The sequence below is a fragment of the Psammomys obesus genome, unplaced genomic scaffold (assembly GCF_907164565.1).
Source record: "Psammomys obesus unplaced genomic scaffold, mPsaObe1.curated_primary_1811, whole genome shotgun sequence".
NCBI lineage: Eukaryota > Metazoa > Chordata > Mammalia > Rodentia > Muridae > Psammomys > Psammomys obesus.
In genome coordinates this window covers 12,852,907-12,875,033 of record NW_026596064.1, presented here as the reverse complement: position 1 = coordinate 12,875,033, position 22,127 = coordinate 12,852,907, and the positions used below count along the sequence as shown (strand labels likewise).

The window sequence follows — 22,127 nt, the reverse complement described above, 5'->3', positions numbered from 1 at the left end:
GTGACTTGTTACCCAGAGAAGCACAGGGGGAACTCAAACCCCAGACACTAGAACCCCTGGGGGGAAGTGGAGGGGTGGGGGGGAGAGGGAGGGGGTAGACTCATCTCTGAGCCCCTGCTACTTGCCTAATATGAAACATCTCCCTCCACCCATAACGTGCACATATGGGACACACTCACACACGCACACTCGCGCACACACAGGCTTGCACACCTATACACACATACTCCTTCTATGGAAGCTCAGAAAGCTGGCAAATGGGATGCGGACGCTAATCTGTGATCACGACCTGTTTCGTATCCATGTTCCCGCCGTGACCCTGGGAACTCAGTGGTTTTAAAAAAAAAAAAAAAGTCCCCAAGTTCAAAACGAGGGTGGAGAAGAGGCAGGGTGGCTGAGGGGGTGGGGCAAGGGAAGGATTTAGTTTTCATTCATGACCTACTCCCCTCCCTTCCACAGCATTCTCAGGCAGGGGAGTGTGAAAGGACAGCGTCTGAACCCACCAGACGTGAATTTTCCAGCCCACCGAGTGTAAAAAGGAGGATTGGAATACGAAATAAGTTGGTTGCAGCCAGGGCACTGTCAGAACAAAAGGGGCAACCCCCACTTCTGCCCGGGGTTTTCCCTCCCATTCTCCAGCTCAGACCCGACTGCTAAGAGAGGGACTTACGAGATGCCAACAGCTGCTAGGGAGCCTAGGGGTATGCTGGCAGCGGGCTCCCTCAGGTCTCCTCCCATGTTGAAGCCAGCCATGACTCCTGAAAGACAGCAAGACAACGGGTGGGGTGAGGCAGGGTACCCCGTGAATCCCAGAGCTCTCCCTAGGGCGGTCCCTTCCTCTCCTCTGGGCCCTCTCCTGCAATGCCATCTGCAGCAGTGTAAACAGGCCTGCCTCTCCATCTCCCCTGGCAACTGGGAGGGCATCTGCAGGGCAGTGAAAGGGACCTTTGTGGACTGTGTGCTCCCGAGGAAATCCCTCCCAGCTACAAAAGCATCTTATCACTCAGTTGAAAGTGTGAGGATGAGGGAGGCACACAAAGGTCCTCGTGCCCCCTGCTGAGCTCTGCCTGCGTATCTGGGGCAGTGCCCAGAGTGGCTCAGCAGCAGCAGAAGGCCTGCAAATTTCTTCTGCTCCCATCTATTCCACTGAGGGTTCAATACTGCTGGGCTCCAGCACCATCCAGCAGCCAGGACCAAGTGCCACGTTCAGAGCTCCTGACCTGCCAAGGGGTTCCAAACCACAAAAATCTGAGAATGCTGTGTCAATCTCATTTACCTTGTTACCTCCAACCCCCGAGAGCACCAGTAAAGCACTTGATAGGCAAAGGCAGGTGGCTCTTGGTGAGTTTAAGGCCAGCCTGGTCTATATAGCAAGTTCCAGGACAGCCAGGGCTACCTAGTGAAAATCTGTCTCCAAAAAACTAGCCCCATGAAATAATGAAAATTAATTTATCTATCACGGTGAGGGACCAACAGCACAGGTGGGGTGGAAGGAGGTGTTTCCTCCATAGACATACTCAGCAGAACAAAGTGCTCTGAAGAGAAGGAGGGCCCAGCCCATGAGTACACTATCAACTCAGTGTGACGGGAGATGTGGCAGTGAACTCTGACACACCTGGGGAGATGTCTGCACGTGGAGCCAAGTGGTGGTTTGAATAAAAATGACCTCCACAGGTCCACAGAGAGGGGCACTGTTAGGAGGAAGTGTGTCACTGTGGGGGCGGGCTTTGAGGTCTCAGATGCTCAAGCCCAGGCTCAGCGGCTCGCAGTCTCCTTCTGCTGCCTGTGGAGCAAGATGGAGAGCTCTCAGCTCCTTCTCCAGCACCATGTCTGCCTGCGTGCTGCCATGCTTCCCTCCATGATGAAAACAGACTATAACCTCTGAAACTGTAAGCCAGACCCAATTAAATGCTTTCCTTTGTGAGAATTGGCATCATCGTGTTGTCTCTCCACGGCAATGGAACCCAAGCTAAGACAGAACTGGCCCTGAAAGAGATTTTCGTGGACTCAGGGATGACATAGACCTGATACACTCAGCCCGCACGGCTGGGTGAGGGCTTCGAGTGAGTTTTCTATTTGTCTAACCCTTACAGCAACCACATCAGAAAAGCGCAATTATTTTCTCGTTTTATAGAAAAGTTCCTAAAGGAGCTGATTGAAACAGCGTAAGTCTCACGGCCTGAAGTCATTTGGTAAATGGCCAGGCCAGGCTTCAGCCCTGCTCTGTCTGACTCTGGCAGTTGTACTACTAATGCATCTGCTGCAGTGTTTCAGGGGAAGCAGAGCCAAGGAAAAGTTTGGGGCTACAGTGGGGCTGTTTCAAAAGAACCCCAAATGTTGGACCAAGACTTGAGTGTACACACATTTTTGCCCCACTGATTTTACCACTAAGAGTTTCCCCAAATAGCCAACGGGACTGTGCCGGGTAGTCTGTACTGCCGGCTTGGCACAACCTAAAGTCACCTGGGAAGAGGGAACCTCAGTTGAAGAATTGTCTCATCAGACTGGCCTGTGGACATGTCTGTGGGGGATTATCTTGACTGATGACTGATGTGGGAGAACCCAGCCCCCTGTGGGAGGTATCATCCCTATGCAGGTGGGCCTGGCTGTGTACCAAAGCTAGCAAATAAGCCAGCAAGCAGCCTTCCTCCATGGTCTCTGATTTAGTTTCTCACTCTAGGTTCCTGCCTTGAGTTTCCTCGGTGATGGATTGTTACTAAGAAATATGAGCCAAATGTACTGGCTAGCTTTATATCAACTTGACACAAGCTATAGCCATCTGAGAGGAAGGAACCTCGAAGAAAAAGCCTCCATAAGATCTAACTGTGGGCAAGCTTATAGAGCAATTCTTTTTAATCTGGGGAGGGCCCAGCCCACTGTGGGTGGTGCCATCCCTGGGCTGGTGGTCCTGGGTTCTATAAGAAAGCAGGCTAAGCAAGCCATGGGGAGCAAGCCAGTAAGCAGCACCCCTCCATGGCCTCTTCACCAGCCTCTGCCTCCAGGTTCCTGCCCTGTTTGAGTTCCTGCCCTGACTTCTTTAGGTGATAAACAGGGCAGGTGATAAATGTGGCAGCCAAGTAAACCCTTTTCTCCTCAGCTTGCTTTTTGGTAATAGAAACCCTAACTAAGTCATCAAATGAAGCCTTTCTTCCTCCAGTTTTCTTTTAGTCGGAACGTTTTATCACAGCAAACAGAAAAGCAAACCAGAACTAGTATGGATAAAGATGTAGCCAACAGTGTTTATAAATACTTGTTTAGAGCAGTGAAAATTACAAACTATCTCATGTCTAAAACTGAAGGTTTGGCTAAGTAAATGATGACGACATGCCTTTCAGTAGTGACCGGGCCTCAGATACAGTGCGGGATGGGCGGTGACAGAGAGAGGTGGGTGAAGCTACTGTTTAGAGAGGCTTAGCAGAAACAGAACACACGGCCCACTCCCATCCTTATCTGAAAGAGGGGAGCATGGCAAGAGGGTGGGTCAGTGGCTCAGTCCGAGAACTGCTTACCACACAGAGCGTAGGAACTGAGTCCAAGCCCTCAGTACCCAGAGAAGCAGGGAATGGCAGCATACACCTGTGATCTCAGGCCTGGGGAGGGCAAGACAGGAGGATCCCTGGGGCTCGTGGCCAGACAGGCGAGCTGACTCAGCAAGCTCCAGGTTCAACGAAACCTCGTCTTGGGAAGTAGGACGGAGGATGACAGAGGAAGACACATGACAATGATCTCTGGCCCACACCCCTTCACACACACACACACACACACACACAGCTAGAATATGTTTACAATGTTAATCATATTAATTCTGCATGGTGAAGAACAGATTTTTTTTTTAATGATTTTACTTATTTATATTCCCCAGATTTTTACAGTGATGATCTTTATCTTTTGTTTGTTTGTTGCTTTCAGACAGGGTCTCCCACCCAGGCTGACCTTGAACTCAATGCAGCAGAGGATGTGGCCTCGGACACCTACCTTGCAAGTGCCAGAATTACTGGCTTGTGACATGGCGCCCAGTGTAGACGGGCTGGCGCTCCAGCCCTGGGCCCTGTGACAGCAGGCAAGCACTGTCTACTAGGCTACATCTAGGCTCAAGACGATTTTGCAGTGTAGGTGAACTAAGGTTGAAATGGCCTGGCAGGCATCTTTTCTCTCTACTGATGGCCCTTTTCCTTAAAGGCACTACTAAAAGGGTAATGTATTTTTTTTTTTAAAAAATAGCTCAGGATTGAAATGAAGCCCCAGGATAACAGGTTGACAACAGAGAGAGGAGCTGAGACCGAAGCAGAGGGACAGAGGTCCTTCCTGGGCAGGAAGCAGTTGAAGCAACATAGACAGTGCCTGGACACAAACAATGACTTTAAGGGATGTGTTGACTGCTTGTTTGGCTGCAGGGAAAGAGAGAGGTTATTGAAAACCCATGAAAAGTGATTTTAAAAAATTCAAGGTCTAAATATGAAGCGAACTGAGATGTGACATGAGCTTGAATAATTGGAGGTGAGAAGGACTATGTACAATGTGTAGGGGATACAGAATTCGTACCCCACTAATTTGTTCTTCAGCAAACGACTCAGGTAGCGCCACAGGCAATCTGCCTGTTTGTTGGTTTTTAACCTTTGAAGTCAAAGACGGAGCAAACACTACAATTATAAAGCAGAACACAAATAGCACATACTTGGGCGAGGTAGAAGTCAGGCGCCAGCTAGCTGACACTAAAAGAGGGAGGCAAGGCGGCTCAGTGGGGGAAGGAGCTTCCTGCACAACCTTGACACCCGAGCCTGGTCCCCAAAACCCATGTAAAGGTAGGAGAGAACTGACTCCACAGCCTTATCCCATGACTTCCCATGCATGCCATGGCAAATGTGTCCCCCCACATTAATAATAAATAAAACCATGCTAATAAAAGGGAAATGGAGAAAACCCCACTAAAATCACCACAGTAATGCAGAAAACAAAAACCTAAGTCTCACTCAGAATGAGCAGGTGGTTAGAATACCCTAAGCTTCAGTGAATCCACTGAGAAGACTCCGAAGGTAATTCAAGTATGCATTTTTAGGTTAGCCATTCAGCCAGACAAGGGAAAGGCCAGAAAATACTAATATAGCAGGTGAAATAAATCTTAACTAAATTTACAGTGTGTCATGTCATTGGAAAATTGTGATTCTAAATGTTTACTAGAGAAGAACAAATTGGGGGCTGAAGAGCCAGCCCAGAGGTTAAGAGCACCGACGGCTCTTCCAGAGGACCCGGGGTTCAGTTCCCAGCACCCACACTGGTGGCTCACAACCATCAGTAACTCCCGTCCCAGACGCCCTCTCCTGGCCTCCAAGGGCACTGCATGCAGATTCCCATGCAGGGAGAAGACATTAAATAAAAAAATACAGGAAATTTCCTGTAAAATTGGGGCAGTCCATTTTCATAGCTCCAATGACTGTTCATTTGTAACTGTAACACCGAAAAATGTTTGGCAGGTGACAGGATGAGGAGGGGGTGACACTGTTTATTCACTGGAAGTTAAATTATTCATGAGCTTTGGACCACTCACCAAGGATAATCAATTTACCATAGATTTCCTGATATTGCCCTAAAACCTCAACTACAAAAGAGTCATACAGCTTCATTTAAAATGAGGACAGTAATTAAAGTATTCCTTATAAGTACTTTATGCATAATATATATATATATATATATATATATAATGGCAAAAGAAAACAAGAAACCCAGAAACAATCCAGAGAGTCTCAGCTTCCTAAACAAAGAAAGGAATGGAGAGATATAAACTAAACTTGATAAGATAGCAGAGATTTAAGTACTTAAAGTTAGCATGGTAGCCAATAAATAATTAACAGAACTTTATCAAAATCTGGCACATGGATAAGGGGTCATATAGGTAACATAAATTCATATTTCCTAAGCATTGAAGTTAGTGTCTAAAGGCTCGACTTTGATTAACCAAGTAACAAGCACAGTAATATGTTTTGTGAAACACAGCTCCAAAAAAAAAATCAAACATGGAAACAAATGGTTGCCTCTGTGAATGAGGTATTTGGGGGAAGTGAGAGGAGAGCTGAGAGACGTCAGCTTTATAAGCACCTGTGGTTTATATACGTGCAGACACACCTACACACAGTTCAAGCATATGCAGGCATGATTGCCTCCTGGGGGCAGCATTCTTGCTGAGGCTAACCTAGAGAGAGAGAGAGAGCTGAGGCCCTACTGCTTGCTGCCAGAACTATCTGGTGCCCAAGGCTATATTTCCCAAACTCCAGCTCCATTCTTAATAGCTCCCTCTCATGATCCCCCTAAATCCGGACCCTTTGGCAAGGTCCTCACCCATCACCAGGCTGCTGCTGTGCCTCGCTGGTTACCGTGGTGCCTCCTTCCTCTGCAGGAGCTCCATCCTGCCCCCAGGCATGGCTGCTCATTCACTCGGCTTTGGGGAACTGTACCCTGCTCTATTCCTGCCTACACTGTACTTCCTGTGGCTGGTGGTGGCCACACCTCTCTCGGGATCACTGCGGGAAGTAATGCCCGAGGGTCCATCAGACTTCCAAAGAAAGTGACTGACCCGTGCCCGCCGTCTCTTAGTTCCAGACAGGTTCTGTATCAGTACCAAATGCCCGTTGGTCCCGGGGGAAGAGCTGGGCCCTGCTCCGTAGGAAGAGAAAGGGCTGATGCTCACAAACCAGACAAGAATGAGACACATCCAGAAAACAGTGTCCCAGGAGGGAAGCATGGCGTGATGTCTGCTGGGTCCAGGGGTGAGGTGCACACAGACAGGCCCATGTGGCTGCTGCTTCCAGAACTTCACCACTCAACAATTCTTAGGCTACTGTCTGTTGTCTCTACTGAACTATAAGCATCTTGCTCAGCACCTAGATCTAGGGAACTCGTTTGATTGTGATGGAGTGGGGGAGAAACGTGCCTCCTTGCCAAACATTTAGAGCCTTCACTTTCTGTTGGAGATCTTATCCTAAACGCCAGCGCTAGACCAAGGCCCACTCTCAGAATGTTAGGATCCAGGTGCCTTCCAGACACCACATTTCTGTTAAAGCTCAAGAGCTAGCTACATGGCCCAGCACATCCCCATAATCCCGGCATTTAGGAGGCTGATGCAGAAGGGGCAAGAGTCTGAGGCCAGCCTGGCTGCGTAGTAAGACCCTGTCTCAAGAGAGAGGAAACTTGGCTAAACAAGACTTCCAGTGGGCCAGTATCTGTAACATGCTAACACTTACTCTGAGAAGAGAAACACATACAAATACTTCCTAAAACTTACTTGACATTAAGCATGTCAAAAAACACTTTGTTCATTATTAGAGTCCACACATGCACACATTTTGGGGAAAGCGGGGCGTTTGTCTGCTACTGTCATTGGCCTTCCCACTTTTTGTGGCAGGCCTCCTGAACACATGACATGGCTCTTTAGAAACAGTTCTTACCTCTCTGAGAAGGCATCTCAAAGAGGATGTGATCAGCTTGTTTTCTAAGTAAGGAAACTGAGATCCAGAGGGGAGCAGCTTGGCCCAAGTCTTCCAGAGAACTGCCAAGCCTGCTCTGCAGGCCTGTAGATCCCAAGAGCTGGCTCCTCCCCATACACCACAGCCACCTCTTTCTAAAGCCCTCTCTGAAACAGGAGAAGCACACAATTAATTGGGGTTCCACCCCACCGCAAGGCTGAGCTCATCACTGTCATCGGTAACACACACTGGAGTCCTCACAGGCACATCAGACCTCAGTAATCTCTGTACGATGGGCATCTGGATTTTGCTCTCCTTGTGTGTTGTTTTGTTTTGTTTTTTAATTATGCGAACATGTGTGTACCTGCGTGTATGTGTGTGTGCCTGTGTTTGTGTGTACACACATGAATACAGTGCCCTTGGAGGCTAGAAGAGCTGGAGTTACAGGCAGTTGTGAGCTTCCCCACAAGCATGCTGGGAACTGAACCTGGTTCCTCTGCGAGAGCAGCAGAAGCTCTTAGCTGCCCACCCATCTCTCTGGCACTCCCTGGGGGCTTTAAAAGGCCAGCGGTAAGAAGCAGCTGATCGCTGTATCCCAGCCGCGCTTTCTCCTGTATCAGGATGATGACACAGTTGACACACTGCTACCACGTGTTTTACCTACTGGTTTTAGTCCTAATGGCCTTCTGGGAGACCTTGGTCGTCTCTGACAGACAAGTCCGATGGCATTGGCCACCAACTTTCCCTGGTGACACTGGGGCTACGGCTCCTTCCTGTCTCAGCATCACCACTGTCCATTAGTGATGGACACCAGCTGGTGATGGCACCAGCTGTCTCACAACAGGCGCAGGTGGCCAGGAAGGGAACTGATTGCCTACACATCTCAAAAATAATCCCGTGTGTGAAATAAAAGCGTAAGTGTCAGTGGCCACTGGCTGAACCAGACTCAGGACAGCTCCCTTCTCTCTACTCTCCCTGAGTCCACCACAGCATAAACACACCAAAGCCTTTACAATTGCCACTTGACAGATTTTCCATTTTGGCTTTCTTTTCTGTTCTCGAAAATGAAGATCAGTAAGCAGTGTGGGGAGCAAGCCTAGGCTTTTGCTCTAGGCTTTCCTGGTTCCTGTGAGTTCACTAAAGGGATGGACACTTATCCTCTCTTCATCAAGGAATGCCCAGGTTTCCCTCTGGGGACTTTCCAACTGTGTCTTTATAGACTCCAACTTTTTTGTTTCTTGAGCCACACTGCCCATTTTTCTTCCTTTCTTTGGTTTCTTAAACTTAATATTCTTCTTTTTTTAAAGAGTGCTTAATCTTACCCAGTTTCCTCATTTGTATACCAGAATGGCTCCTCATAGGGCTATGGGGAAGATTTATAAGGTGTAGTACTTGGTAGCTAGCAGGAGCTGCATCAATATTACCCACAGTAGTTGGGCTCAACCCAAGAAAAATGGTCTGAGGCAGGAGGATCAAGAGTTTAAAGCCAGCCATAACCATACTGCAAGTTCCAGACCAGCTTGGGCTCCATAAAGTTTCCAAAGACTTGGTCTAACTCCCCTTCCCTTCCTTCTCATTTCTAAACCGGATCTTGCCCCACACTGGCTTAATGCCTGGTCAGCTGAGTTGTTCTTGCAGAGTATTTGCCCCTTTTCCTCCTAGAGACAGAACTCATCAGTCCTCCATCTCCTCACAGCTAGCTGTAAAGATGCTGCTGGGAAAGACAGCATCAGACAGAGCCTTGCAAATGCCAAGGCGAAAGGATGGCTTGTCCCTGCACAGGGAAAGCCCCCCGACATCACAGGCCCTCTCCTCCAAACTCCTCTCTTCCATGCATGAGAGGCGCAGGGGTCAACCGCTTACCATCTGGGTGAATGGCAGTAGGCCTCAAGTAAAGATCTAGATTACATGAAGGCTAAAATCTAAAATGGACATAGATATATAAGATTTTTTGAAAATGAAACTAGAGCAGGGGTTTTAACAGGAGTTTCTGAAAATGGGGGACCTTGGGGCCAAGGCCTCACCGACTTCATGGGAGGTGCCACAGAATTCCTCCAAAGGTTGGAAATTGAAGTCCATATTAGCTGAGCATGGTGGCGCCATCTGCCATCCCAGCATTCAGAGGACTGAGGCGGGAAAATCAGCTAATTGGCAGGTTCCAAGTACAGGGGGTCTGGCCAGCTCAAGCATGGTGGGCATGGCTCTGTAGGCCTTGTCATTTTCCCCATTCCCTCTGCCTGGCTGAAAACTGTTAGATCACATTCCTAAAGCTAGCCACCCCAGTCCATCCCCTTATTTGACCACTTCCTCCTCCTGAGGCTGACCACTAAGTTCCAGCTATCAAAGTATTGACGGCCAGCAATCGGCAGCCCCCTTTGGCTCACCTAATTAGCACGCCCAATTAAAATTAAACACCTTATCCTTACACAGGGTTCCCTCTTTAACCTTTATAAACTGTCACTTGCCTATGGACCATGTCTGTCTCCTCTCTCTCCAAAGGTGGCCCTGTTGTAGCAAATTAACAAATGGCTGTTTGGCTTGGTAATGTTTATTATTAGCCCTATGATTATCACGGTGGTATTATCTAACCCGCTATCACAAATAATAAGACACAAACACCTGTTATATTTTATAATTGCCTTATTTACCTTGGGACGGGCAAATATTACTATCTACACTGTCTGAATCACCTCACCATTCATCTCCAAGCCCCCATCCAATGCCATCCTCCTTAACCATCCTGTCTTCTATCCATAATCTTATAAATATTTGCTTTTATTCTTCATCTGGGCCTTTTCATGCCATTATTGGAGTCCTTCCTCCCAGCCCCATGTGGTTTCTTCTCCAGGCTAACCCATATGACATCCTCCTTCCTTTTTTCCTGACTGTGTTTCCCAAAATCCTCTCTGTCCTCCAAAGCCTGGGGAACCTTAGCCATGTCTACCCATTCTGCCCTGCCCAACCAATTAAAGAGGGCTAAGAATAAACATTAGCTAGCCCAACAGCCATTTATATATTTGCTATAACATTGCCCTCTGTCCCTACCAGGACAAACACCCCCCCCCTTGTTCCTTTCCCCTTCTCCCTTATCTCTTATCTTTGTCTCTTATTCCCTGCCCTCTGTCTCTCTGTGGCAAATAAATCTCTTTTATGCTGAGAACTTAGTCTTGGAGGTCCTGAACTGGTACCAATCTCATACACCAGGCTAACCTGGGCTACATGATGGAGGGGAGCTGTGCTAAGGGCATCTGGAGATTCAGCTTTTGAGAGGTAATTAGGATAAGATGAAGTCATAAGAATGGAACTATAATGGTGACATTAGTGGCTTTATAAGAAGGAAAAAGGACTAGGTGTACGGCCCAGTGGTAAAGTGAGACTTACTCAACATGCATGGGGCCCTGGGCTCCACTCTCTGTATCATGTAACAATGACAACTACAGCACAGCCCAATTGCCCAGCCCAGCAGTACATGCCTGTAATTCCAGCCCCTGGAAGGTGGAGGCAGCGCTATAACGAGAGGGGAGAGGTGGAGAAGGTCTGTGGCAGCACGCTGGGCTGTGACTCACCGGATGACACCCAGCATGCTCCAACACAGTAAGAGGCCCTCACTAGATGCCGAGCAGATGCTGGACCCTGTGTTCTTGAACCTTCCAGGCTCCGGAATGACCAGTCAAACAAACCTCCACTCTATCAATTACCCAGCCTCAGGCATTTTGTGAGAGCAATAGAAAATAGGCTAAGATGACAGACCTGCTTCTCATAGAACCAGAGACGGTTGAGATGAGAGGATGTAGAGCAAGAGCTTCACACAGTGTATCACAGTAGACTATGACAATAACAATTATATATAATCAATATATATAATATATAATATATATATAATGGTTTTGATAAAATTACCAATTCTATAAAAACTTCAACCAAGTGTGCATAATCACAGGGCTTCCTCTCCTCTTTTCCTGCCCATCAAGATGAAGTAGGATCTGCCCCTTCCTTTCTTGGTTCTCTCTAGTCCTTGAACCTGGAGCCTCCCCTCTGGTCCAGCAGGTGTTTGTCCTCATTCATGGCAGACGCAGAGTGAGGGAGGATGTGAAAATAGGATGGGAGGGGTGAGAGGGGAAGGTTAGTTGTCAGCACTGATAGCCTGGGGCAGGCAGGGGAGTGAGAGGGCATAAGCAGAAGGCAATCTGGGCTTAGGTCCTGCAGACAACCAGCTTCCCAGGGCACACACGTGTAAACAGGAAGCCGTGCTCAACAGTCAAGGGCATCTCAGGAACAGACCCTGACAAAGAAGATGGCTAGGGCCATTCTGGTTAAAAAAATAAAAAATAAAAAAATAGCTGTTGGTTTCCCACCAAGTTCTTTATGCTGGGTGTGGTTAGCCACAGCCCCAAGAGCTGACTCTGCCAAAGAGCCGCTTCTTTCCAGTAAGAGTTTGGGATTTGAGGACAAGGGTTATGTGATTTCATAGAACTGGTATTTTTCTCAGCGAGCTCTCCATCTTGAACTGTGGTCCTGGGTTCTTAGCGGAGCAGAGGGAAGCTGCCTCTGTAAGGGTATGTTTGGGAAAACCCTGGAGGGAGGGATGTTTGTTTGGTGGGGGGGGTTGTTTGGTGGTCCAGCTTGGAGAAGGAAACTACTTTGAGAAACAAAGCAAACACAGAATCTAGGCCAACCCCTAGTTTTACCCCTGCAACCCCTACCACTGGGTGTGGTAGGGCCCAGTTTGGTGAGAACAGGAGGTCAAAGCTTCATAAATGCCGGGGGGGGGGGGGGCGCCACACCTAATGCTCAGCTGCTGCTCCTCAGAAGTCACTTCCCAGCTTGGATAAAGCATCTAAGTAATGTCTGGGGGGTGGGGACGCAGCAAAAATGTTTATTCTTCAAAACTCCCCTCTGCACGGCTAGGAAGAGGCTGGTTCGGGAGGGAGCCCCAGTCATGACTCACAGCTAATCCCTGGCAAATCTGTCACCATGGAAACTGCCAATCATCCATGCTTTTCATAGCTTAACCGAACATCTGCCAGGGGAAAACAAGTGGTGCGAATCATTCTCCCTGCCTCCGTGTTTATTTTGCCCCTCAACCCGAAAAAACAGAGCCAGGGGAAGGCAGCCTGGCCCGCTTCTGCTTCCTAATTACCTGTATGATCTCCATCAGGTCCTTCCCAATCTTTTCTGTGCCTCTCCCCCCCAGGTTGGTTTTAAAAAAACAAAAAACAAAAACAAAAACAAAACCTCACTTCAGAGGTTCTCAGCCAGTCCTGCTGGTGAGGAGGAGGAGGCTCGGAGGCTTGGGAAAGCCTGGGCCCTCAGATGGAGTGATGAAACCTGTGTGGCAGACTCTCTACTGTTCCAATTTTACGTGTGGACTGTTATAAAATGATACTTTCATAAAGCACAGAAAATAAATCTGTGTGTACGTGTTGCGGATGGACAGACGGTCCTGTGTGTGGGTGTGGGCAAGCATGAGCCACCGCCCGTAAGGCAGGCAGGCAGAGAACAACCTTCCAACCCCAGTCCTCGCCTCTCCACCTTGTTTGAGATAAGGCCTTGGCATAACATGGCCCGGCAGGCTTGGGCCTCTTCTCTGTCCACTTTCATGTCCCCACGGGCACAGTGGGTCTGTAGAGGTTTGTGCTCCCATGTCTGGCTTTCATGTGGGTTTCAGTCATCAGGGCCCAGGTCACCAGGCTTGCTCAGCAAGCACTTTAACCCAGAGAACCATCTCCTCAGCCCCAGAACATATATTTCAACCAATATTCTTAGGTCGCTGCCACAAAAGAAATACAGACACCCTCCCTGGAGTAGAATTTGCAGTGAGATCATCAAGAAGAAGGAGTGCTTTAAAAAAACAGGAAGTCGAGGGGCCGGAGGGGATAGCTCAGTGGTACAGTACGTGTCTAGCATGGAGCAGGCCATGGGTTCCATGCTTAATAACACATGCGCACGCACACATGATCACAAGGTGAGAAGTCAAGTGGCTGGGCCTAGCAACTGAATTCAGCTCAGCTCTGCCTGCCAGGTGGCATCGCCAAGCTGTAGGCCGCTGCTGATTCTCACCTGGGAAGGAGGCTCACTACCCCCCCATCCCCACTCAGGCCAGGCACTGTTCCCCTCTCTTACTCACCAACTGTGAGAACATGAGGCCCACACTCCTAGGACAACCTCCCGGGGTCCCAAAGACAATGAGAGCAACAGCACAGCTAGCCACGGGAAGGCTTGCCGCCTGCCCAGGCACAATTGCTAACCTGGCCTTTCTGGTCCAGGGTCTTCACCTGGTGGGAACTCCCTTCCAGGCCCAGGACACCCAGCCGGAGCCCCTTGACTGTGTGTTCATTGATGCTCAGGAGGGGTGGGGCAGGAGAGGCTAGTAAGCAATTTCAGATGTTAATTCTTATCCATTTTTTTTCTCTTCTCCCTCATTCTTTCTCTGTCCACTCAAGCGGCAGCTGACTTAGATCTGATGGATGGCTTTGGGGGAGACGTGCAGTAGAATTTGCCTGACTGTTGCTCCGGCTTGTTTCTCCACAACCCGGGTACTTATGACGTGGGAAAAAATCGGGCAGATGGCTGGTGATGGCATGGGGGGACCAGAACAGGAATTACATAATTTGTGGAGCACAATCAAGTAAAACTATAGGGGTCCCGTGTTCAAAATCAGTAAAAAAAATAATAAATTAGCAAAAGCAAAGCATTACTCTAGGGGAGGGCGGTCATACCCAAAAGCAGACGGCCCTGGGCAATACTCCCCATCCCATTCCCACAGAAGATTAGCCTTAGGGTTAGGAGGAGGGAAAGAGAGGCCCACAAGTTCTGGAACAGTGAGGGCCTGGGACCCTCTCCCTGCAGTGCTCATAGGGACCAGAGGACCCAGGGAAGGAGGGTCTGGGCAATGTTTAGACCCTGGCTGCAGAGTACCCAAGCTCAGCAGGTTTCCAGTCTCCCAATGCAGCTTAAATGCAGAATAAAGGTGAAGGCCCTGCAGACAGGACGTGGGAGGGCCTGGCTCCGTACAAGCTGCACAGTGGCAAGATCGCCTAACGTGCCTTGGCACTGGGTGAAAGCCCAAAAAAGCTGGAACTGGTGGAAGCATGGCACCACCAGGGAACGGCATCCTGAAGGACTGCCGTTAGCCTGGACTCATCCCTGTGGGGGGTAGAATCTTAAGAGTCAGAGACCGGCTCATTATTTTATAAAAATGAAAGAGATGCGTTGTTCGGTCAATTCAATCTGCGGACGAGGATCCTGCTACCCAGCCCTAGTTTCGGGCTCATTTCCAAGGTTGGGGAAGGGGCAGTGGTGGTCAGTGATTAACTGAGGGGTGTGGCTCAGAACAGGGTGGTCAGACGGTAGAGGTGAAGGGAAGTGAAGAGACTCCAGCGAGCGCCATTTGGAAGGTAACCTGGTCAGGACTTGGAGAATTCTAGGATGAAGGTGGGAGGGGTCAGGAGTAGGTCCCTGTTGTTGGAGGCCTTCCCTGAGAACAGTTGGAAACAGACAGAAGGGGATGGCTCTGAACTCGCAGAGTCTGAAGTATCCCCGATGTTACTCAGCCACTGAAGAAATGATGGGATGTGCTGGGAGAAGCCTGGGCTGGCAGAATAGGTGTGGGAGTTGTGGGTGACCACTAAATAAGGAGCCTGGGAGAGATTAAGAAGAAATCGGGGCTGGGGAGACCTCAGCTTGTTAAGGGTTTGCTTTGCGGGCATGAGGACCTGAATTGGATCTCTAGAATCCATGCGATAAAGCCTGGTATGGCGGCACGTGCTCGGAAACCCGGCGCCGGGGAGCCAGAGCCAAGCGGGTCGCTGGAGCTCACTGGCCATCCAGCCCAGCCAACTTGGCAAAAGACCTGGTCTCAGAAAACAAGGTGGCTGGAATCTAAGGAATGACACCTGAGCTCGTCTTCCACGTGCACACCAGCACCCCCTTCCCCCACTCTCACACTAAGAGGAAAAAAAGAGTAGCTAGCAGGCAGGTGAGAGCGGAGGGAGCGAGGGGGGCTGGCACTGGTGGTGTGTGACGGGCATTCAGAAGGAAGAGGAAGCGGTGGCCACCCCAAGGTCAACTAAACCAGGAAATCAGAAATGCTCACGGCCTAGCAGGGAGGTCAGGAGGAAGTCACCGATGACCCCGGAAGGATCCAGTTCTTTGGGTTGATGCACGGAGTTCCGAAAGGAGAGTGCGGGAGGTAGGAAACGCAGAGAGGGAGTCACCTCACCTTGAGGGCCTTTACGGGGGGGGGGGGGGGGGAGGGGGTGGGTTGGGGCGTGATGGTTAAAGTGGCGTGTATCTTTCATTTTAGCAGCGTTATACAAGCCTAACTCTGATTCCGCATGTTTTCCATGAAGCAGCCTGAAGCTGCCAGCATAACCCAGTAGCACATCGTTCATCCTGAACTGTCCTCCCATCCCTCAGTAGCCCTCCCCTCTAACCCCCTCACCATCATCCCCAGGTATCTGCCTGCTGTCTGCAAGCTAAAGCTTGCTTCTACTAGAGTGTAATATAAATGGAGTTTAGGTAGTTTGATCTCTCTCTTTAACTTTTTGCATCTTTTTTTGTCTGACTTGTTCAGCATGATTATTTTGAGGCTCATGTATATTTGCTGCATATATCAATAGTTCCTTCTTTTATACTGTTTTTCCCTGTTGTGTGGCTGAACCACAATTTATCTGCTCACTTGTTGATGGGCATTTGAGCTACTTCCATTTGGGGACTATTCAAATTAAGCTGCTCTTAATATTTTATGTATTTTCTTTTTCTTTTTAATTTGTGTGTGTGTGTATTGGTGTGTTGAGTGTAGTGCCTACAGATGTCAGAAGAGGGCGCCAGATCCCCTGGAATTGGGGTTACAGGCAGTTGTGAGCCATGTCAGAGCCGGGAACCAAATTCTCATCTTTTGCAGGAACAATAGGTGCTCTTGACCATGGAGCCATCTCTCCAGGTCTTCACACAGGCATATGTTTCCAGGTAATTAGAGGTGGGATAGCTGGGTATATGGAAGTTTTAAGAAACTGTCAAACTCTTCTAAAGTGGTGTGACCATTTTACATTCCCCTCAGTAGTACGGGTGAGTTCGAATTTCTCCACATCCCTGCCAGCACTTGTGCAGAGGTCTCTTTCGTGTTAGACATTCCCAGTAGCCTCTCCTCTTCCCACCCTTTGCCCACTTGGGGAAAGGCTGATGAGCAAGGACACAGCAGAGGACAGGAGACAGTTCACTCAAGAGCAGCCACATAGATATTTTCTGGTGAGTCTTCTGTGCCTTGGAGACAGCCCTGTCCTGAGCATTTCCCACGGGCCACCTCTCACATGTTAGCTTCTTGCCTTCTCGGCCAGAGACCAACATACGAGGCAAGAGTTCAACAGTCTCCTTCCAAAATTATGAGCAAGTAAACTCATTGTTAAAACAGCAGATATTTAGTCAGAGCTCACGCCATCGCCAGAGTCAGCTGCAGCTCCCAAGAGCACATGCAGGCTGGCTGTGATGCTGAACCCACAGTACCTACCTGTAGCTGCGGGGAAGAACACACCGAACACAGTGAAGAAAGACTCCCCGGGGCTATACTCTGGCAGAGTGTTGTTCTGCAGCAGTTCTGGGGAGTATCCAATGAAGCCATGTTCTGAAATGACACGAAGGAGTGCAAACAGAGCAGGGTGCCTGGAGGGGGGGGGGGCAGTCTTGTTTACAGCATGGTTTCTTTCTTTCTGAGGCAGTGGCACACTCTGTAGCCAGAACTTACTGAGCTGGCTTCACACTGACTGTGATTTTCTTGCCTCAGCCTCCCGAGTTGCTGGCGTTATGGGCATAAGTCACCATGTGCAGGTATGTAATATTGAACACTCAAAGGCAGCGTGCGTGTGCGTGTGTGTGTGCGTGTGTGTGTGTGTGTGTGTGTGTGTGTGTGTGCGCGCGCGCACGCGCCAGAGAGAAAGAGAGAGACTTGGAGCCTGACTTTTGTGTATTTGTACCTATGGCTATACAGGAATGAAGTGACAGGGAGCACAGTTAGGTCAGGGGAAGGAAGATTTTTCATCTTTGCTTCATAGATTTCAGAATGGCTACAGGGTGTTTTCAGTGAGGATATATTTATGTGACTCCATGGGTCCCTGGGAGCTAAAGAATGAACTCCAAACTCCTTAGGTTGAACATCAGCTCTCCCCACAACCTGGCAACTGTCTGCCATGTCTCCTTCACCCCCACCCCAGAGCACCACAAATGCCCATCCTACGCCTTTGCTGGGGTCATGTTCCCTGCCCTACCACCTGTCTCTCTGAGCATCAATACTGTGCTCACTCTTTCTGTCTTTTCTTCTTTCTCCCCTCCCTCTATCCTCCCCACCCACAAACACACTGGCATTCGAGCCTAGGGCCCTGTACATGCTAATCAGTCTAGCCCACATCTCCATTCCTGGCTTTCATTTTGATTTGGAGACAGGGTCTCTCTAAGTTGCTCAGGCTGGCCCTGATCCCATTCTGTAGCCCAGGCTGGTCTGGAACTTTCAGTCCTCCAGTCTCAACCACTCAAGTAGCTGGCCCCTCGTGCCTGCACCACCAGGCCTGGCACACCCTCGTTCTGTAGGCTCCGACAGGAGCTTCCTGGATCAGGACTGAGTCTCCTCCTCATTGCTCTCAGTATAAAGACTAGCCGTTTAAGAAAGCTTGAGAGATGGCTCAGCAGTTAAGAGCAGTGGCCACGCTCCCAAGGGACCTGAGTTCAATTCCCAGCACCCACATGGCAGCTCACAACTGTCTGTAACTCCAGTCCCAGCGGATCCAACGTCCTCGTCTGGCCTCCATGGGTCCCACATGAATGTGGTCCATAGATACCCATTCAGGCAAAACACCTATACACATGAAAAACAAATTATTTAAAAAAAAAAAAAAAAAAAAAAAAAGACTATCCATGGAGGTCAAATGAGGGCACAGGATCGCCTGGAGCTGGAGTTATAGACAGCTGAAATCTGCCTGGTGTGGGTGCTGGGAACCAAACTCAGGTCCTCTGCGGCAGCAGGGGCACTCTTAATTCCCCATGCCATCTCTCCAGCCCCTCACTCTTAGGTCTTGAGGTGAGAAATCCACTCCGGCACGCCTCTGCTCTACCTGGCACACAATAGGTAGGCTGGGAATAGAACCCACGGGTAAAATGAACCTTCCTTTAGCTCTCTCAGCTGGTGGGTGCGTCTCCTTCCCAGTTTGTACATTGACCTTAACCAAGCCTCCCAAGGGCCTTCCGTCCATTTTGCCTCTTTGTTGAAGGTGAGCAGCGTGGAGGGATGTCCTGGCAGGCCATGGAATTCTGAGACACAAGTAAAATGTTCCTGGCTCAGGGACATTGACGACATTCAGCCTGGCCTTTCAGTCTCGTCCCCTAGAACTAGCTAACCTGTGTCTGTGAGCAGCAGCCACACCTCCCTGAACAGCATGGTGCGCAGAGCTTGGGGACAGAGCCCACGGCAGGCCTTACCCTCCCCCCTCCATGTAGCTTAGAGTTTCCCTCCACAAAGGGAGCTCTCTGGGCTCTGATGGCCCCCAGGAGACCGTGTGCTACCCCCAGCTTCCAGGAGTCATAACTTCATAGGGAAAATATTCAGAAAATAAAGAAGGAGACGCTCCGGGAAGCGCCGGGAGCCTCTGGGAGGGAGGCCAGTCCGGACTTTTAAATCCTTGTCGACTGCTTTCTCCTGGCTGAAGATAGACTTCGTTCTGGCATATTACATCCCAAGCACCGGGTTTCTGAATGGCTTGGCCTCCTTGCAGCTGGTCCTCCCCTCATCCACAAACAGCAGTAACAAGCTGAGTTAACTTTAGCCTACCCGCTGGCTGACCCCACTGACTAGTCTTCCTGAGGAGAAAACCAGCACGGCCTGCCTCTGGAGCTGGGCTCAGCCAGGCTGAGATGACTCACATGCGGGGCAGGCCAGCCCAGAGCACATAAACACCTCGTTCCACACTGTTCACCTCCGCAGCCTCAGAGGAGGTCCTAGGACGGAGGAGGGTTTGGTCCCCTGGCCCAAGAGCTCTGCCTGGCCAGCCTGCAGGCTCAAAGGCGGTTTAGCCCCTTAGAGGGGGCATACTGGAGTCGGTGGGGAAGCCTTCTCTACCTCTCCCCCTCAGATCTGCTGGCTGTGAGGATGGGGCAAGGAGGAGGCCATAAGCACACACTCACTAACACACAACTCACAAGCATACATTACAGCTGTGTACACACATGTACTGACACACTTATGCCTATAGACAGGGATATTTCACAAGCACACATTCACACTGGCCCATACACAAATACATGGACGCTTATGCCTGCACATGAGCATGCATGGGCACGTTCGTGCCGACACACTCACACCAACACACCCACAGGCACATCTGGCGATGCACACTCACGATCCTGCTACCCTGGACCTCTGCCCTGGGGGAAGTCTAGTTCTTAGCCTTTCTCAGGGAAATAATCTTCCCCTTTCAAAGAACCTGTGAACAAAGATAACTGTCAGTGTTTTTCTCACAATGGTGTAAATTTGGGGAAAGATCTAAGTCTCTAACAATGGTGATTGAGGTATTTTAGATGTTAGTGAGGATGTTATTTGAAGCTGGAACTGGAGGCACAGACATATATAACCTCAGCCACTTAGGAGGCTGAGAATTTTGATTGAAGAAAAAAAAAATCAAAAGACTAAGGGAATAGCTCAGTGTTGTCACTTGGCTAGCATAGCATGCATGAGGACCAGTGTCAGAGTAAAACACCACAGCACTTAGTAGCAACAGGAAACTGACGTGCCATGACGGTTTCTAATACCTAGCATGCTAGTTTAAAAAACAAAATATTCCTATGTTATAATTGCTAGAACCAAATTTACACTTATGAGAAATGTCTATGCTGGGCATGGTTCGTGCACACCTTTAATCCCAGTGCTCAGGAGGCAGAGGCGGGTGGATCTCTGAGATCCAGGCCAGCCTGGTCTACAGAGTGAATTCCAGGATAGCCAGGGCTACACAGAGAAACCCTGTCTGAAAAAAACAAACAAACAAACAAACAAAAAAAAAAAAACAAAAATGCTAACTACGGCTACCTATATAAATAATTACGGCAATTCTCATTCTCTCTATTTCACCCTCCTTCCCTCCTCTCCACTCCCTCCATCTTCCCTCCTTGAGACAGATCCTCCCTCCCTCCATCCCTCCCTTCCTCCTTGAGATCTCTCTCTTTCTCCCTCTTTCCCTCCCTCTCTTTCTTCATCTGTCTTTTCCCACCCAAGATAGATTTCACTGTGTAGCTTGGGTTGGCTTGGAATTTGTGATCTACTTGTCTCAATCTCCCTAGTGCTCAGGTTACCGGCACTCACTATTATATCCAGCAATTCCTTTCCTTTGAATATTTCCTATAAAATGTCCACAGTCTAGAAAGTGAAAGTAATCTCTTTATAATTAAAAAAAATGCATCTCTTAGGAAAATAAGTGAAGCCCAAGTGAAGGCCAAGTGTCTGCAGGAACATTTCAAATGTGCCATCTTGTTTTCTTCTTCTGATGTCCATCCTCTTTGCCTTTCGGGATGGGGATTGAGCATTTTAGCCTGGATCCTCCCTCTAGATTAGTTTCTTTAGGTGTACAGATTTTAGTAGGTCTATCCTATATTACATGTCTATATGAGTGAGTATATACCGTGTGTGTCTTTCTGCTTCTGGGGTAGCTCACTCAGGATGATCCTTTCCAGTTCCTACTATTTACCTGCAAATTTCATGATTTCCTTGTTTTTCATTGCTGAGTAATATTCCATTGTGTAGATGTACCACAATTTCTGTATCCATTCTTCAGTTGAGGGGAATCTGGGTTGTTTCCAGCTTCTGGCTATTACAAATAAAGCTGCTACAAACATGATTGAGCAAATGTCCTTATTGTGTACTTGAGCCTCTTTTGGATATATGCCTAGGAGTGGTATAGCTGGATCTTGAGGAAGCACTATTCCTAGTTGTCTGAGAAAGCGCCAGATTGATTTCCAGAGTGGTTGTACAAGTTTACATTCCTACCAGCAGTGGAGAAGGGTTCCCCTTTCTCCACAACCTCTCCAGCATGTGTTGTCACTTGAGTTTTTTATCTTAGCCATTCTCACGGGTGTAAGGTAGTCTGCAGGGCAGAGCCTTTCAGAGCCTCCCACAGAGGGCCTCTGAAAGGCTCTGCCCTCCAGACTATCAAAGCAGATGTTGAGACTTATGGCCAAACTTTGGGCAGAATGCAGGGAATCTTAGGAAAGAAATGGGAAATAGTAAGATCTGGAGAGGACAGGAGGTCCACAAGGAGAGCAACAGAACCAAAAAATTTGAACACAGGGGTCTTTCCTGAGACTCATACTCCATCCAAGTACCATGCATGGAAATAACCTAGAACCCCTGCACAGATGTAGCCCATGGCAGTTCAGTGTCCAAGTGGGTTCCATAGTAAAGGGAACAGGGACTGTCTCTGACATGAACTGATTGGCCTGTTCTTTGATCACCTCCCCCTGAAGGGGGAGCAGCCTTACCAGGCCACAGAGGAAGATAATGCAGCCACTCCTAATGAGACCTAACAGACTAGGATCAGAAGGAAGAAAAAGAAACCCTCCCTTACCAGTGGACTTGGGGAGGGGCATGCATGGAGAAGGGGTAGGAAGGGAAGGATTGGGAGGGGAGGTGGGAGGGAA

At 49.0% G+C, this 22,127-nt stretch overlaps 1 protein-coding gene across 1 annotated transcript in view; it reads right to left on the bottom strand.

Moving 5' to 3' along the window:
- Slc12a8 (solute carrier family 12 member 8) overlaps positions 1-22,127 on the bottom strand; it is a 137,871-nt gene that overhangs the window by 52,780 nt on the left and 62,964 nt on the right. Inside the window, exons 6-7 of the mRNA XM_055625063.1 lie at positions 16,966-17,079; positions 671-758 (exon numbers count right to left, since the gene is read on the bottom strand). Coding sequence (XP_055481038.1) covers positions 671-758; positions 16,966-17,079 — 202 coding nt within the window. The remainder of the gene's footprint in view (positions 1-670; positions 759-16,965; positions 17,080-22,127) is intronic.